Source organism: Chiloscyllium punctatum, chromosome 7 (genome assembly GCF_047496795.1).
Source record: "Chiloscyllium punctatum isolate Juve2018m chromosome 7, sChiPun1.3, whole genome shotgun sequence".
NCBI classification, from domain to species: domain Eukaryota; kingdom Metazoa; phylum Chordata; class Chondrichthyes; order Orectolobiformes; family Hemiscylliidae; genus Chiloscyllium; species Chiloscyllium punctatum.
In genome coordinates, this window is record NC_092745.1 from 73262613 (window position 1) to 73282180 (window position 19568).

General features: G+C 38.6%; 1 protein-coding gene across 13 annotated transcripts in view; it reads right to left on the reverse strand.

Moving 5' to 3' along the window:
* Positions 1-364: 364 nt before the first annotated feature.
* Positions 365-19568, reverse strand: part of dock7 (dedicator of cytokinesis 7) — a 166750-nt gene continuing 147546 nt past the window's right edge. For 9 of the 13 annotated variants that reach the window (XM_072574022.1, XM_072574020.1, XM_072574016.1 and 6 more), the window contains 7 exons: positions 13087-13221; positions 11151-11240; positions 10033-10269; positions 6655-6798; positions 5364-5470; positions 1481-1648; positions 365-819 (listed from right to left, as the gene is read on the reverse strand). In XM_072574022.1, coding sequence (XP_072430123.1) covers positions 777-819; positions 1481-1648; positions 5364-5470; positions 6655-6798; positions 10033-10269; positions 11151-11240; positions 13087-13221 — 924 coding nt within the window. In that variant the 3' untranslated portion in view covers positions 365-776. Of the gene's footprint in view, positions 820-1476; positions 1649-5363; positions 5471-6654; positions 6799-10032; positions 10270-11150; positions 11241-13086; positions 13222-19568 lie in introns of all 13 variants that reach the window. The other 4 variants (XM_072574027.1, XM_072574021.1, XM_072574017.1 and 1 more) reach the window with 2 other exon arrangements.

Below are 19568 nucleotides of genomic sequence, written 5' to 3' on the forward strand. Positions count from 1 at the left end.
CTCATTGACTCTTGGTGTGATACATTTTCATGTAAATTCCTCACAAAGCTGAGATAGTTATAGCAGCCATCAGAACTGTTTCTAATCCAGCTTTCGGCCAAGGCACTAATAATAAATATATTACCGAAGTATAAATCTGACTTGAGGAATTCTCATCTTTTTGATTATAACTCATTTCAATCAAGGTTGCTTCAGCAAGTGGAAAGTATTAGCATACTTTTATCCAGATGAGTTTTCAAATAATGAAACTTAAAACCTCTGCTTAGATGGATTAAACAGAAGCAGAAACTATTATAAAAATTATCAAGTTAGAGAAAAATCAAGAAAGCTACCACGTTGAAGCAATTTCAAAATTTAATAGTACCTTTTTCAAAAATAAAAATGGACTTAACAATGCCAATGACAAACTTCAAATCTTGTGTGAATTTCTTATAAATAATACATCAACTAATAGTAAACAACATTAAGAACTTTTAATACATAATGGTAGATAAATAGCAGGTAATGACTGATTAGTGAATCTTAACAGTTGTTACTGCTAATAACACTAACTACAGAGACTGTGCAAGCAAATGTAACCATGTGTTGTAGTAATTACTAGTACCATAACAAGCCATCTCTCCTCACTTAACCTCTTCACATCATTTAAAGAAATGTAGTGTATCAAAATCTGAGGTATGAATTTGTTTTGATGTCCATATTTGTTTGAAATGAATAGGTTTTGTTTTTGCTCCTTTCATCACTTGCAAGTATAGGTAAGTACCAAGTCCATCTTTTCAGATGTCCACTTTGCGAAGACTCAATCTGCTGAAAGAATCTCTGAAAACATAACATGTAGGAATTAACCAGTTTTGTATTTCCCATGTTTCTCATTTAGGCCAACTATATTAGAAAACACTTCTTCACCCTTTTTCTTAAATGGTGTGACTCATGCTGGAGTACATCTCCAAAGGATTGTGTCCAAGTGGCATGGTTTTATCAGGATTCCGGTTCTTAAATTAACATCATACGTACACATTTCTAGTTCAGTTGGAAACTGACTGGTTTTTGTGATTATTGCAACAACCATTTAAGATGAAAGTTAATTTATTGAGTTTGGGAACTAAAGTTAAACCCTTGTTATATGGCTTATATTAAGCTCATCAGATGGTAGATGATTGAACCTTGCCAACTATGATTTTCAAATCAGCAGCTGTATGATAAATGCAACGGACTTGTTTTGTTCTTCAGTTATAACGCAACCCTTAGTGAATTCCACTGTAGAACATGATATTAATTAGATTGTAAGAGAGAACTAAGTTTATAATGCATATGAACAATTAACAACATCTTGCCTTAATGAAATGTCTCCTGCTCTTGCATAAGAATTTCTTGGACAGCACTAATGCAAATAATTTGTATCACAAAAGTATATGTGCCAAACATACTTATGAACGAAAGCAACTTGGGTGTTGTTCAACACTAATTTGAACCTACCTACCTATGGCAGCTGATTGGCAGGACAGGTTTGTAAAGCTGTGGAATTTTCCTGCTTATCAAAGGCTGAAGAGCTTCCTTGAGGCGGTGATAGTTCCGTTCAAGCTCACGTTGATATTCCTTCTGATCAGGACCTATCAAGCTTTTGTTTTTCCGCAGGGCATCCTCACATCTTAATTAAACAAACTGTAGTTAGGAAATGTATAACACCCCATCTCCCTGATTAATGAATGTGAAATGAAATTGTCTAGCTACTGTACATTGAGTAGGCCTTTTTCACCATGGTAGTCATTTGAAAATTTAAATTGCATGCCAATGTTTTTATTCGATATATTTAAACTCATTTTTCACCTTTTTGATTGCTCCCATCTTCACCATCAATAGTGAATCACCTGTAACTAGCATCAGTTAGTCAATTCTTCTAGGAAGATTTTTTTTGCATTCAGACCAGAATCCCTACAGAGTGAAGAGGTCAATCAACCAATGGAGCCTGCACTTTCCTCTGAAGAGCAACCCCCCTGCGCCCCCCACCTTCCCCAACCCAGTCCCCCTAACCTATACCCGCAACCCATGTTACCATGCTGATCGACATAGCCTACACATCCCTGTATGCAACAGACAATTTAGCATGGCCAATTTGCCAAAAGTGCATTTCTTTGGACAGAGAGAGGAAACGAGTGGAAACCTATGCAGACCCACGGAAAATGTGCAAATTCCACACGGGCAGTCACCCGAAGCTGGAAATAAACCCCAGTCCCTGGTGCTGTGAGGCAGCAGTACTAACCACTGAACCACCAGGCCACCCATTGTACTGTACTTAGATTATTTTTTATTTCCCCCCCCCCACACACACACACACACACTTGAGTGAACTTTGCACAAACATTTCAAACTGTCATCCTGCCTCAAACCTATTTTGAAAATCAAGGAAGTTCTCTTAGAGTCATAGAGATGTACAGCACGGAAACAGACCCTTCGGTCCAACTTGTCCATGCCGACCAGACATCCCAACCCAATCTATTCCCACCTGCCAGCACCTGGCCCATATCCCTCCAAACCCTTCCTATTCATATACCCATCCAAATGCCTCTTAAATGTTGCAATTGTATCAGTCTCCATCACATCCTCTGGCAGCTCATTCCATACACGTACCACAGTCTCTTTTATATCTTTCCTCCAACCCTGGCAACATCCTTGTAAATCTTTTCTGAACCCTTTCAAGTTTCACAACATCTTTCCGATAGGAAGGAGACCAGAATTGCATGCAATATTCCAACAGTGGCCTAACCAATGTACTGTACAGCTGCAACATGACCTCCCAACTCCTGTACTCAATACTCTGACCAATAAAGGAAAGCATACCAAACGCCGCCTTCACTGTTCTATCTACCTGCGACTCCACTTTCAAGGAGCTATGAACCTGCACTCCAAGGTCTCTTTGTTCAGCAACACTCCCTAGGACCTTACCATTAAGTGTATAAGTCCTGCTAAGATTTGCTTTCCCAAAATGCAGCACCTCGCATTTATCTGAATTAAACTCCATCTGCCACTTCTCAGCCCATTGGCCCATCTGGTCCAGATCCTGTTGTAATCTGAGGTAACCCTCTTCGCTGTCCACTACACCTCCAATTTTGGTGTCATCTGCAAGCTTACTAACTGTACCTCTTATGCTCGCATCCAAATCTATTGATCAAGCCTCGAAGTAAAATCACACAAAATTCTGGTCGTTAAAATGTTGCTATTTGTGAGAGTTTGCTGATTATTTAGGTTATTTAGCATATTATTTAGGTTATAATTTAACAATTTATAAAGCATTTCATCAGCTATAAAATTGATAACCACTTTCACAACATCAGGACATACCAATGCATTTTACTGAAATTCCTGTGTCATTCATTCTATTCATCTTTTAAAGAAAAATAAATGTGTGACGGGAACAAGTAAAACTTAGAAACAAAAAAAGACATTGCTGGAAAAGCTCAGCAGGTCTGGCAGCACCTGAGCAGAGAAATCAAAGTTTTGGGTCTGGTAGCCTTTCCAGACCCAAAACATTAACTTTGATTTCTTTTCACATATGCTGCCAGACCCGCTGAGCTTTTCCAACCACTTGTTTTTGTTTCTGATTGACAGCATCTGCAGTTCTTTTGGTTTTTAAGTAGAACTTTTTGAGTGGGCTACTGCTCTTCTAGCCAGGATGGCACTTGACAATTCAAGAAATTTTCTAAACAATCTGTTTGGATGTCATTGCACATCCCTAGAGCAGGTGGAACTTGATCCTGGACTGAGTGTGTGTTGCTGGAAAAGCACAGCAGGTCAGGAGCAGGAAAATCGATGTTTCAGGCTGGAGCTGTTCATTAGGAATTGGCCTGAAATATCGATTTTATTTATTTTTTGTTTTTTTTTCTCCTGCTCCTCAGTTGCTGCCTGACTTGCTGTGCTTTTCCAGCAACATACTCTCAACTCTGATCTCCAGCATCTGCAGACCTCACTCTCTCCGAACTTGATCCTGTGCCTCCCAACTCGTAGGTAAAGATATACTACCACTACACCACAAGGGACCCATAACAATTTTACACTGGGCCCAACTACAAGAACAGTCAGTGTTCAACAACTTATACTACTACCAACCAGATGGTTTAAATAAACAATGTGCACGCCAAACTGCAGTCTACCACTCCATGGAATGGCAATGTAGAGTATGAGAGCATGTATAATTCAAGCATTTGATTTCAAATGTAACTGATTTATAGTGTTCTGAATCCAGCTGTCTGAAATTTGGTACTAAATGGTTGTCAATACTTTATCTTTCTGAGTATGACCATTGGAAGAAGGTGGTTGGAACTGTCATACCAGGGTACGGCAAATTAATTTTAGAAAGGTGGTGATAAATACGTGAATCTTCAATCAAATGCTTATTAAGCTCCACAGTATTTAGTCTGGATTCAATAGCCCTATTTTGAGCAATAACAATGTGATATGCAGGCTTAATCGTTTGATGATTATGTAGTAATGCAGAGACTCTTGGTACATGAATAGTATTAATCTGCTATATCATAAAATTACACCTCCATTGCTGAAATTAGTTATAAAACGTACATAATTGTAATATTCATTCCTATGCATTGCAGTCTGAAAAACAAACTGACAATGTCAGGTGAGCAGAGACTTGCTGAATGTTGTTTTGACTGCCAAAGTGAATGCTTGAACATCAAATGTATGTTATGCTTCAGTTGTACATACATTGGAGACAATCCAGTGGTTTACTGAATCGTTGCAAAGAACAAATTGTTTTATTGTGATAGGCTGGGCTTCTCCAATTAGAGAAGTGAGGGGGCTTGACTGAAATGTGCAAACTGATCTTGGCAAAGTGGATATGAAAAGGATGTGTGCGCTTTGTAGATCAGTCCAGAATTAAGGAGCATTTTCAAAGTTAAGGATCACTCTTTTAGGACCGAGATGAGAATTTCTTCTGAAGGCTATGTGACTTTAAATCTCTGTCTCAAGAGCAGAGTATTTTTAAGGCAGAGGTGGATAGATTCTTGTTAGGCAGAGAATCGGACGTTATTAGGAACAGATGTGAATGTAGAATTCAAAATCTAAATATATCAGCCATGATCTTATTGAATGGTGGAGCAGGCTCAAGGGGCTGAATGGTCTACTCCTAATCTATATGATTATATAGTAAAACAAAGAGGTAGTGTTGTTCAGCAGTAGGACACACCATCACCTGATGCCTTATCCTTGAAACATGACTTTTTTTTGTTATAACCTTAGGTGGTTGAAAGCCACAACTGAATATGGGCTTTTCTGTCTCTGAATTTATGACACCGTGTAATCAACAGCAAAGGTAAACACTGCATACTGTGGAAAACAGTATAAATTTATACCTTTTGGTGAAGTCTTTGAAGCATAGACGTAATTTGTTGTGATGTCGGAAAAGTTTGGGATCATTGGGTATTTCAGACAAAAACACTTGAGCAACTTCTAAAGGACCCTGTGTGGAGAATAAACGTAATGTAAAAACCCAGCAATTGTTTTGCCTTCCATTACCAAAGAACGTTTACAGCAGAATGGAGGTGCAATACTAAGAATTTTAAATAACATGCTTGACTACAGAATAAGGAAAAAATTAATGTCTTTGGCTGACTAGTGTGAGTTTTCAATTCATTCAAAACAATACTAAAATAAAACCAAATTTTGAAGAGCTTCATTTTAATAATGAAAAATTATACAAATTATACTTTGAACCTTTGCCCATTAGTGTTTACTCTTTTTGTCAAATATTCTGGCTTTTTAGTTTAACCTTCTCATTTAACCTACTGCTTCGCTTCACTTGTTATTTTATACTATGTTCCTTCCCTCAAATTTAAAGGTGTTTTTTTTTTTGTTTTGAAAGATTTTCTTGGTGACTAGGTAGAGTTTGATGCCAAAATTATCAGAACTGGTTGTGATACTTAGCATTGACAACATTGATCTAGGCATAGGAGATAAGCATTTCTATTTGCTGGCCCTAATAGCAATTAAATATAACATCTATTCTATTTACATACATTACACAGTCAATTTAAATACAAGTAATTATGTAAATATTTTAAACTGGACTTAATACTGCAGTATTTTTTTGTGCCTTAATCCCTACAATTGAATCAACGTGCTTTTCTTGCTTTAGAATGTTTGTTAGTATCAAAATGTACCTTTTCATCACACAATTTCATGGGAATGAGCTGCTGTGTGTACTCTAAATACTCATTATTCAGTTGTGAGCCCAAGCTGCACGCGTACTACTGTATTTGATTTGGAGTATGAGCAAGTAATGCTACTGTCAAACCTGTTCACATTTTGAAGGACACACTTTCTGAATGGGAATTAGCAGTAGACATTTGAGCTGATGTTATCCTCCACTCAGCCAAAGGTAAATGAGGTCAATTGTATAATGATGATTGTTAACTATTAGTATTAACAACCTAAAAACAAAGTGGAGACTGAGCTTGGCCCTATCTAGACATTCTGGCTTACACTGTGGTACATTTGTCAAATAACCTTTCTTCGAATTTCCCTGAATGGGGTTCCTACATTGGTACAGAATCTAAAAGTACATTGTCATACAACTTTCATTGCCTGAGTATACAAATTGGCTAATGTGCCAACAGGTTTCTTTCTGTTAGTCTGAATCCATACTTGATTAACTGTTGTTCCCACTGAGCCCTGCAACACCATTTGAAGCATCTTGGGATCAGCTGGATCTTGATGTGTTGCAAAAGCAAGCTCTTGAGTTTTCTTCTGCATGTCTTCTATCGCCACTTCAATTGGTGTTAAAATAACCTGCAGACAACAGTTTGATCAGCTATAATTTTGAGCTATGGTTTCAAGCATAACTTTCTCAGACCACATATCATTAAAAGACTGCTTATTTATTAATCCTAGCTGAATTCATACATGAGATACACACATAGAGGATTACTGTCAGATTTCATAGCTGTCACCAGTATACATAATGAATATAGCAATTGCATTTGCACAGGTTTGACTTATCCATTCACTTAACCCAGTCAGACAATGCGAGAAAAATAAAATTGAATGAATAGCAGTTTATTATGGGATCTCATTCATTCCCAGAATCTGGACTAGCCAGCATTTATTGCCCATCCCTTAATGTGGTGGTGCCTTCTTCAACTGCTGCGGTCCATAGGGTTTGGGTTCAGTCACAGTGCTGTTGGGAAGTGAGTTCCGTCATATTGACCCAGTGACAGTGAAGGAATGGAGACACGGTTCCAAATCAGAAAGGTATGTGGCTAGGAGGGAATTTGCAGATGCTGGTGTTGCCACGCTGACCTTGTCTTTCCAGGTTGTAGATGTGGGTTTGGAAAGTACTCTTGAAGGAATCTAGGTGAATTTCTGCAGTGCTTCTTGTAGACTGTACATACTGCTGTTACAATGCATTGATGGTGAATGGACAGAAGGTTAAAAATGGTAGTTGCTAATTAGGCACATTGCTTTGACTTGATGGTGTCAAGCTTATTAATAGTTTTCAGAGATGCAAGTTGAAAGTATTCCATCCCATTCCAGACTTGCACATTGGAACAAGCTTTGGGGAGACAGGGCTGAGTTACTTGCTGCAGAATTCATAGTCTCTGACCATCTTTGGCAGCCATAGTATTTATATGGTTGTTTTAGTTCAGTTTATGATTAATTGTAATTCCTATGATAACAGGGGATTCAGAGGTGATGTTGCCATTGAGTGCCATGAGGAGATAAATAGATTCTCTCATTTGAGATATGTAATTGCCAGACAATAACTGACATACATGTAATTTGCTACTTATCAGCCCCAACCTGAAATGTAGTCTACATCTTATTCCATATGGACACAGACTGCTGCAGAATCTGTGGAATTGCACACAATGCTGAACAGTGTGTAATCATCAGCAAACATTCCCACTTCTGACTTTATAATATGGTGAACCACCTGAAGATTGTTTGGCTAAGAATAGTACCCTGAGGAACACCAGCAGTTAGTTCCTGGGACTGATATGATTGACCTCCAACAACCATCTTTCTTTGTGCTAGATATAGCCCAAAGAGAGAGAAGATCAGTTGGACAGACAAACGATTGGATAACGGTCGGCTCAGCAGAATGAATAGCTACTAATGGAGACTAGTAGTGGCTCAAATGGGTTGTGTGTAATAGCAGACCATGTGATGAGTAGGCCTGGTGTGTGGAGGTTGGAGTAAGCACATGGAAGAACGCGCCTTAAGCCCTAACATTGTTAGCAGACTTAATGGATTGAGTCTCCAGTCTCAGATGAGATGTATCCCATGCTGCCTTAAAAAGGGAAGGGAGTACATTGCAAAGGGTTGGACATTCACTTTGAAATCCTCTCTAGACACAGGAGAAGTGCTAGAGGATAGGAGACAGTTATTATCGTACCATTATTCAAGAAGAGTAGTAAGGATAAGCCAGAGAGCTATAGGCCAGCTAGTTTAACATCACTGGTAGGGAAACTATCTGAGAAGTATTCTGAGGAACAGAATTAATCTCCACTTGGAGAGACAAGATTTAATCAAGCAATCAGCATGTCTTTGTCATGGGGAGATCATATCTAACAGATTTGATTGGGTTTTCAAGGAGTTGACTAGATGTTTGGAAGAGGGTAGTGCCTACTTGCGGAACACTTAAGAGAATACCTCCAGGACACATGCATGGAACAACCCCATTGCCCCGTGGCCTAACACCTTAACTTCCCCCTCCCACTTCCTCAAGGACATCCAGGTCCTGGACCTCCTCCATTGCCAAACCCTTACCACCTGATGCCTAGAAAGAATGCCTCATCCTCCACCTTGGGACTCTCCAACGTGGATTTCACCAGTTTTCTCATTTCCCTTCCCCCAACCTTATCCCAGATCCAACCTTCCAACTCGGCACCTGACCGTCTTCCTTTCTGTCTATATGCTCCAACCACATCTCCGACTTATCACCTTCACACCCGCCTTCATCTACCTATCCCATTCTCAGCTACCTTTTCCCCACACCCACCCACCCCTCTCCCATTTATCTTCAGCCCCCTTGGCCCACAAGCCTCATTCCTGATGAAGAGCTTAAGCTCAAAACGTCGATTCTCCTGCTCCTCTTATGCTGCCTGACTGGCTGTGCTTTTCCAGCACCACACTCTCGACTATGATAGCACTGCAGACAGTGCAGAAGAGATCCACTAGGATTTTCACAAGGAATGGAGCGATTCGGCTATGAAGATAGACTATATAGGCTATGTTTGATTTCTTCAGAGCAGAGAAAGTTAAGTGGAGGCCGAACTGAAGTATACAAAATGAGGCATAGTTAGGGTAGATTGGAAGAAACTTTTTCCCCTTAGTAGGGAGGTGAATAAATTTAAAATAATGGGACAGGTGTTTTAGAGGTGATACAGGGGAAGAATGCATTCACTTAGAGGGTGGTTGGTATTTGGAGCTGGATGCCCAGAATGAACCATCACAACATATAAAATGGACCTAGAGCAGATAAGTGCTTGAAGGCCAACATATTCACAATGGGTTGAAGGGCCTCTTTCTGTGCTGTAAAACTGACTAAGCCTTTTGGATGTAATTTGTTCAGAATGCATGGAGGAAAAGATTACTTTTGAAAAAAAGGAGCAGTCTTATTTCTAATGAAACATTTTCCACATGCTTTTAAGAGGATATCGTAAAAATACTGGACTTCTCATGGAAACACCAGACTGTATGAATGGATTTCAATAATCTAGTAGTTGCTGATGAGTCAAAATAGATTGTAAAATCCAACTGTATTAAAGTAGTGATGACATATATCTCAGGATCTGTGCAAGAATAAAATGATGAAAATGGGAATGTTGTAGTCTATTGCTGTGTATGTTTGCTACTCCCTTTTAAAGAAAGTTATACAATGTTACAAATGAAATGGCAACATTCCTGCAACGAATGTTTACAGCAAAATAAAATTTACAAGTTTACAATATTCACAATAGTTGTTTCAACTTTGAATTCCATCAAAATAGTGTATGGTGAAACATTGGTTCATTTCCTCACCTCTTCTTTCTGGGTGACATTGATCCTGGTTTTAATGTAAGGGAACGTGTGCGAGACAGTCAGGATGGTCTTCCGTTTGAACTGTTCATGAAGGTCACCATGAGCTCGGCCATCCAGTGTGAATGGTGTGCAATACATGAAACGTCTCAAGTTATAGTTTTTGTCAAAATAAGTAATCCGGTCCTTCATTTCGTACGTATCAAAATATGGTTCCACATAAGTTATTTGGATGTAGGCCTGTAAAATGTTTTAAACCAGACAAATGTCACACACATCTCACATGGAAATTTATTTCATTCAAATCACATCTGTATCATTACAGCATTGTGAAGAATTTTAATATGATAAGACAGGATCTGGCCAAAGAGGAATGAGTAGTTACCGGCAAGTATAAAAATGTTGCTGCAATAGTACAATAACACAACTCACAAATGCCATTTCGAGCATATCTATGCCATGTTCATTCCTTCAGTTGGTTTTTTTTCCTCTGGTGACCATGTCACTGCTTTGTTAAAATGATCCCATCCCCACTATTTTCAAACTGCAGGAACAGTTCCTTGAATCCAGTAATCTGTCTCTCTGCCTAAAGCTTTCCTATTTCCTCCTGCTTCTTTTTCCACTTTCCCCAGATCCCAAATTTCGCTGCAGTTAGTGGGATGTGGCACCACATTTCCACTGCGCTGTGAATCGGCTAAAATGTAAATAGGTTCAGTGGAAAATTGTGGCAACTAACATATTGCACCTTCAAAGCTTTAACCTTCATTTTTCATTATTTACTCATGAGTTTTAGAATCAATGTTAATGAATAAAAACTGTCCATGATTGTTATTATACAATATTGATATCAACTAGGGCACTATTACTCGCATTCAACTCTAACCAAGGAAAGTAAAAGCCTCAGATTTCGTGCAAAGTTTTTGAGTGGATATTCGTTAAGAATCAGTACCAACTATAATGCCATGCATGACCAAATAACCTGGCAGTACTTATGGCTGGTGTCGCCAGGAAAAAAAAGGAATGAAAATTTGAGGTACAGGATTTGACTAACTAAGCCCAATAAGGAACAATGTGTTTGGGAAATGATGGGGAGAAAAGTGATTCTACAACAAGTTATTCACCTTATTAGGATCCAATTTACACTTGTCCACTGGATTGGAATCTTTGATGACTTCTACAACGTCCTCACCAAAGCGTTCACCATAAAATGCCTAATACAAGACAAAATGCATAGATAACATTGCTAAGTAATACAATATCATATCTGAAGTATTTGAAAATTCATATCTATGGTAAAATCCCCCATTGTAAAATGACAATTGCAGCACCAATTATGATTTATTTTCCAATTTAATCAAATGCTTCATTGTTGAACTAATGGTACAAAGACAGCCTCTGGCATATATATTTAGTTTAAAAATTACACTGAGTTTGCCCACAGCTTCAGAAATTATGTCAAACATATTCAGATCTGTCCACCTGTACTTTACTAGATCAACATATTGTTTTGTGGGAAGTATACTTCAGGATAAGTCATTTTTCATCATTTATTTACATTCAAAATATTTTACACACTTTACATCTGGAAACATAGAAAATAGGAGCAGGTGTAGACCATTCAGCCCTTTGAGCCTGCTCTGCCAATCAATATGATCATCGCTTATCATCAATACAAAGTCGTGTTCCCACTTTATCCCCCCGTTCCCCTTGATATAGTCCTAAGAACTATATCTCATTGCTTACTGAAAACAGTCAATGTTTTGGCTTCAACTGCTTTCCGTGGCAGAGAATTCAACAGGCTCAACACTCTGTGAAGACACTTATCTTCATCTCTTCATGTTTTATGGCTTTCTTTGAAGCTTTTCTCTCACTTCTTTGTTCATTTAAACAGCAGGTACATACCCTGTTTTTGGATTTTAAATGTCTGCCTCCTCTCATCACTGTTACCTCCAAACTCAAAAAGTGCTTTTGGGTGAATACATCTGGCTTTGAGGCTGCTGTTATCCCTGCCTTTAATAATTTCCAGCCAGATGTTGTCCACTGCCGTACTGTGATCTTTTCTGGGACATTCTCCCCACACACATGGTTATTTACAACTGTATCCCACTAGGTAAACTCAGTGCTCCCAAATAACAAGCCAAGCTGTTCCCCCACAGAAAACATGGAATTCCCTTCTGACTTTTCATTGTTGTACTCTACTTTCTACTGCTTTTGCCCAGTGTTCTGCTCTGTCAACTGAATCATCTCCTGTAGTGTTTGGCTGTTTTACTTTAAGCTCCCAAAGAATTCAAGAGAGCTTTCTGCACAAGCTTGTTCTTTCAGGTATCAGTCTGCTGTCCTTGACATTCACACCACCCTCAGCAACAAACCCATTCCTATTTAGGCTAATTGTGCAATTGCTTCCTTTGGGCTGCATCCCTCTGCCATCCTTCAGTTTTCTTCACAATCCTGTCTCCTATGCCCACCTACTTTACTCTTCCTTTTCCCATTTCCCAGTCATATTGTTTACCTTTATCTCTACCTCCTAGCTACTAACCCCTGAATAAGAGCTTATGCTCAAAACGTCGAATCTCCTGCTCCTCGGATGCTGCCTGACCGGTTAAGCTTTTCCAGCACCACACTTTTCGACTCTGATCTCCAGCATCTGCAGTTCTCACTTTCTCCTAGCTATTAACTCAGTCTATCTTCACATTCTCTGGCACCTGAATCTTCTCCGTATTCTCTTCCGTGCTTCTAATCTTATGTCACCTACTCCTCTATCCTGCTCCAGTTTATACTCTGCTGCTTTCCTATCCAATCAATCAGAACATTTCATTTTAACAGCTTCAGTCCGATGCTGTTCACACACTCATCTGTCTACTCCAAACCAATAATCTACCTACCTCTAACCTTGTTTGACTTGGAGACTTCAAGTTGGTCTCAATTCTGCACAAACAAACCCAAGCTTTACTGCCTAGAATATATTTTAAAATTAAAAGAAAACAACTTGCTGACAATTTATTGAAAAATATTTTTTCAAAAGAGATCATCCTTAAAGTTACATCAGAGCTACCTCACCTCAAGCCGATGAGAGATTTCAGCCAGTTTTGTTATAGCTGGCTCTTTGTAAACAAACTCTTGTTCATCCAGGTCACCAAACTTGGATCCATAAAAGCCAACGCGGAAATAGGTACCAAACATCCTCTTTCCATCCTACGGAAGGGAATTTTTATGGTTATCTTGTGAATAATCACACAATCCCACTGAAGCAATGATTCTTTCATTTCTCAAGTATAATACATGAAGCACTAAAAGTCCATTCTGGTCATCTTTTCCACTCCCTCCACAGCCTGCATATATCCTACCCCACTCACTTTAACTAAACAGAAAGTCTAAATATTCATTTATTCCCAATAACAACAAATTAACTGGAATCTTATGATCTCTGTCATTTATCCTCACATCTGGAATAAGTTCCCTCTCACATTCAACGTCAATCATATACCTTCTAAAGGTATTTCCTTCCCTCCATCCCAGCAAAATTTAATATGGTGGGTATGGTAAACTAAGGGGTGTATGTCAGTGTCATTCTGGAGATAGCTACTGAAAAATATGTGGCCAAAAAAGTGTGAAAACATGACTCAGAAATGCACAATATATTTTGCCCACAGTTGCCACTTGCCAGAACATTTGCAAAAAATGTAACATCAAATGTACTGCTTCTTCCAAAAAGTACTGAAAATTGCTTCCCACTCTTTCTCTCCCAAAATATAGGTCCTCCCTCTTACTCAGAACAGCTTTGCCTCAACATAGCATCTCTCTGAGACATGATGGTGGCATTTATATTCTGCCTTCCTGTAAGTGCTTTGTGGTATCAATATTTTGCAGGTCCATACTTTCCTACATAAATTACTTCAAAGCAATGATTGATTGGGTTGTGATTACTGTTATGACATTGCATTTTAAATCATTACTAGTGAAATTTAATTCTTTCAATACTAAATGAATACTGTAAATAATATTCGATGTAACACTCTTAACATTCTCCCTCAGCTATTGTGAAGGCACTGACCCAACACTGGAGTTTAGTTTCATGAGACTAACAGACCTTTTCTTGTCCTACAGCCTACACACTGAGATACCAGTCTGGAGCATCTTTGGTTCTGGGTATCTGCACACTATTATTCAGGCTGCTTCCTTCTGATCTCTAAATAAAATGTTTCAATCTCTTAAGAGTCATGGAGTCATGGAGTCATACAGCATGGAAACAGACCGCACAGTCCAACTCACTAGCACCAACCAGACATCCCAATCTGACCTAGTCCCATTTACCAGCATTTGGCCCATATCCCTCTAAACTCTTCTTATTCATATATACATCCAGATGCTTTTAAATCTTGTAATTGTACCAGCCTCCACCATTTCTTCTGGCAGCTCATTCCAGATATGCACCACCCTCTGTATGAAGAAGTTGCCCCTCAGGTCCTTTTTAAATCTTTCCCTTCTCACCTTAAAACTATGTCTTCTGGTTTTGGATTCTCCCACCCTAGGAAGCTGATCTTGGCTATTCACTTGACCCTTGTCCGTCATGATCTTATAAACCTCTACAAGGTCACCCCTCAGTCTCTGACACTCTAGAGAAGACAGCCCCAGCCTATTCAGCCTCTCCCAAAAGCTCAAACCCTCCAAATCTGGCAACATCTTTGTAAATCCTTTCTCCATCCTCTCAAGTTTAACAACATCCTTCTTATAGAACAGTGACCAGAATTGTACATAGTACTCCAAACATGGCATCACCAATGTCCTGTACAATCACAAGACACCCCAACTCCTTAACTCAATGTTATGATCAATGAAGACAAATATGCCAAACTCCTTCTTCAGTGCTATTACAACTATGTTGTTCAGGCCCATAAACTTTGCAGTATCTAGTGCCTTCAGGTATTTCTTGGTACCACAGAATAAATTGAATGGCTGAGGACTACAGAAAGAGACAGAGATGGATCATCCACTTAGCACTTCTGGTTGAAGTTCTGCCTGAAGAAGGAACCAAATATTTCATCCCTGTCTTTCACACTGAAGCAGACCTCTATCATTGTAATGGACAGGGATATTTTTGCAACTTCCTCTTCCTGTTAGTTCTTTAATTGTCTACCACCATTCGTAATTGAACGTGGCAGGACTGCAGAATTTATTTCTAATCATTGTGTGCAGGATGATTCACACTACTTCTATTATGTGGCGTACAAAAATCATACGTTGTAACTTCACCAGTTTCAAACCTCATTTATAGGTGTGCGTGCTGGTGCTTCTCACAGAACAATGACAGATTCCTCAGCTTAATGGCAGAATGGAGGATAAGCCAAACCATGAGGTTATTTGTTGTCATGGATGAGTAATTTCAGTGCAATGTTGTCATTAGCTGGAAGCTAGACATCCAATAAACAATTACAATAAGAAGAAGGGATGATATTTTAGAAGGTTCCTCAAATGAGGCCATATGGTAGAACTTGAAAACAAAAAGGGAGAAGCATATTGTTGAGAGTGTACAATTGATCCCCAAACAGCCAGGGATAGAAGAAAGGATAGATATGTAACAGATTTAAGAGAAGTGATTATATTCATTGGAGTTTAAAAGAAAGAAGAGAGATCTCAGAAACCTATAAAATACTAACAAGATTATACAGGTTAGACGCAAGAAGGATATTCCCATGGTGTAAGAGTCCAGAACCAGGGGTCATAATTTAAAAGATTAATGTAAACCTTTTAGGATTGAGGGAAAGAGAAATTTATTCACCAGAGAGTGGTGAATCTGTGGAATTTACTGTCAGAGAAAGAAGTTGAGGCCAAAACATTACATATTTTCAAGAAGGAAGTAGATATTGTTCTGGCAGCTAAAAGTTTATAAGGTCACCCCTCAGCCTCCAAGCTCCAGGGAAAATAGCTCCAGCCTATTCAGCCTCTCCCTATAGATCAAACCCTCCAAACCTAGTAATTGTAAATCTTTTCTGCACCCTTCCAAGCTTAAAAACATCTTTCCTACAGAAGGGTGACCAGACTTGTACGTAATATTCTAAAAATGGCCTCACTAATGTCCTGTAAAGCCACAGCATGACATCCCAAGTCCTATACTCAATATTATGACCAATGAAGACAAGCATGCCAAACACCTCTTCACCACCTTGTTTACTTGAGACTTCACTTTTAAGGAACATTGCATCTTTACCCCAAGATCTTTGTTCGGCAAGGCTCCTCAGGTTGCTATCATTAACTGTGTAAGTTCTGCCATGGTTTGCGCTACAAAAATGCAACATCTCACATTTATCTAAATTAAACTCCATCTGCACATTGGTTCATCTGATCAAGATCCCATTGTACTCTGAGATAATCTTCTACACTGTCCACTACACTACCTAGTTTGGTGTCATCTGCAAACTTACTAACCATACCCCCCTTTATTCACATCCAAATCATTTATACAAATAACAAAAAGCAGTGAAACCAGCACGGATCCTTGAGGCACACCACTAGTCATAGGCCTCTAGTTTGAATAACGACCCTCCACCCACTACCCACTGACTCCCATCTTCAAGCGAATTTTGCATCCAGTTGGCTAGCTCCCCTTGGATCCCATGTGACCTAACCTTACTAACCAATCTACCATGTGGAACCTTGCCAAACACTTTACTGAATTCCATATGGACAAAGTCTACCACTCTGCCTTTATCAATCCTCCTTGTCACCTCTTCAAAAAATTTAACCAAGTTAGAGAGACATGATTTCCCACCATGCTGACTATCCCCAATCAGTCCTTACCTTTCCAAATTAATGCAAATCCTGTCCCTCAGAATCCCTTCCAACAACCTACCTATCACTGACATAAGGCTCACCAGTCTATAATTTCTGGCTCTTATATACTGTAACATTCCTTTATTTACATCTGTAAAGGCTACGCTCTAAACTACAGCTCTTCAGCATCATGTTTAAGATATCTCTGTACTGGTCTCCTCTCTTATTGATTCCAGAGTCACATCATCAGTTACAGATATGTAACTATCACAATGTTTCACATTAGTTAGTACTTTGTCTCTAAGTGGGCATCCTTCACAGGTAAATTTAGAACATATTTGTGGGATCATCACAGCTGAACCCAATTCTGTCTTTACCTAAAGCCTGTCAATTAGAAACGATTATTCCTGCCCTCTAGTCTACAGGGTTACTGATGTGATGGTGGCTCAGTTGCTAACTCGGGTGAGATAAGATTGCTTAATACGTTTTACAGATTGGCCAGAGGATGTTCCTGATGTGGTTTGTATCGACACTGTGCAATCTGTTTGGCAGCTGAGACAAAAATTATTTTTATATTTTAAAAAATTGAAACAAACGTCTCCCTCCAAGAAACCTCAAATGCCTAATTTTGCAGCATTTAATGTACATAAATCACAAAAGATTAAACCATTATAATCCTATTTTTGTTTGCTTATTCTGCTTCAGCAATGAGATGTATACTAAAATGACTGTAATAATGACCGATGCTCCAAACATTTAGCTCTGGTGGTTGCTGGGAGCACAGAAAGATGTGGTTCAATTGTGTTGAATATCAATGTGTAAGTCTCAGATTTATCAAAAAAATAATCTAGGCTATACTAATCTGGAAAGTACTATTGGATGAATAGAGTCAATTCTCTCTGAATGATGTTACAGCAATAAAATTCAACAAGTGTCCACTATAAAACCAAAATACAATTCACCAAAAGCTTTGGGTAAGCCTAAATTAAAATAAAATCTTTTAATTGGTACAAAACAATCCACACCAACATATACATTGAGAACAAGAAGTACACACAATTGGTAATCAAAAAAAAACCCTTTAGAATGTTAACGAATGTTAGAGAATTAGAATATCACAAAGAAATGATTGCTTATCATTCAATATGGATGAGAATGAAAACTAAAGTACATAAACTGCTTTGCAAACATGGAATATTGCCCAATTAATCTATTTTGTATATTTTATGTTGACTCATTTTATGTGAATGCAGCTTTCAAAATGTAATTCCTCTCTCAGCCACATGTCTCTCATTATTTCTGTTTATTTCAATGGGCTGATTTGGAATTTCCATGGAAATGTTTGACACCAGTACAAAGTCTGTAAGTCTCTGCATAATCCTTTTTTCCAGAAAGGCATAAGGATAAATTTTACATAGATTTCTACTCTTTGGAACTGCATCCTTTTATTTCTTTCATTATTCAGGATTGATACTCACCAGGATTATGCTTCAAGAAAACAACAAGTTGTTGCTAGTATTTCTGCCACTGAGAGGGGCAAGTGGGTAGCCTTTCGCTCTTCTCTGGCACTGCTTTTTCAGTAGTGCGTAAGAACCAATGATGTGGCAACAATTCACTGAGAATTTAAAACTGTCTTCACAAAGTACATCAATTTTTAGCATTTTACTTTGATAATGCTGTAGAGTGGGTGAACCAAACTTGTGTCTTTCCATTCTGTCATGTCACATTTGAATTACTATTGTGTATATATACTTTAGAAGTGTTTTCGGGTATGTACCTTATTCAGTGTAATATTGCCTACATTTTCGTAACACATAGAAAATATACATGCAAATAACAGGCAAGGCAGATTAACAGTGGAATTAGCAACGCAGAACACACACAACAGCCACAAATCAACACAGGAATAAATACTAAACTTAATGGCAAATTATTTAAAATAATAAAAATTGCAACATGCACGACATAATACAGAGATCATTTAACAAAAAATATTGTGGTATATTCACTCCTGATTTCCCCTTTTATATAACATGGCATTAAGTACAAATATTTACGGTTAGTCCTCCTCATAGAAGTATTTGAAAGATCTGCTTCTGTGTAAATATGCATGCATAGTTTTGTTAAGGTTAAGTCATCGCTGACTAACCTAATCAGGTTTTTTTGATGTGGTCACGAATCATAGAATAGTTAGAATAGAGGAGGCCATTTGGCCCACCATTGTCTACACTAGCTTTCTGAAAAACAATTCAGCTAGATTCCCTGCCTGCTCCACTTTCCTTTCCCTGTGCTGCTGTACGTTTTCTCCCTTCAGGTGGTTACATAAATTTTGTCTGAAAGCCATGACTGAATCTGCCTCAACCACCTCTCAAGCAGTACATTACAGATCACAAGACCATAACACTCAGGAGCAGAAGTAGGCCATTCAACCCATGAAGTTTTCTCTTCCATTCAACGCTATCATAGCTGATCTGATAATCCTCAACCTCACTTTCCTGTCTTTACAGCACAACCCTTGAATCCTTGATTAAAAATCGGTCTATATCAGCCTTAGATACATTTAATGATCAAGCCTCAACTGCCCGCTGTGGTAAAGGATTCCACAAATTCACTACCTTCTGAAAAAAAAAAAATTCTTTTCATCTGTCCTAAATGGTGACCCCTTATTCTGTGATAACATCCTCTGATCCTAGACTCTGCCACAAGGGGAAACAACCTTCCTGCATCTACAGCATCAAATCTCCTAAGAATCTGGTAGGTTTCAATAAGGT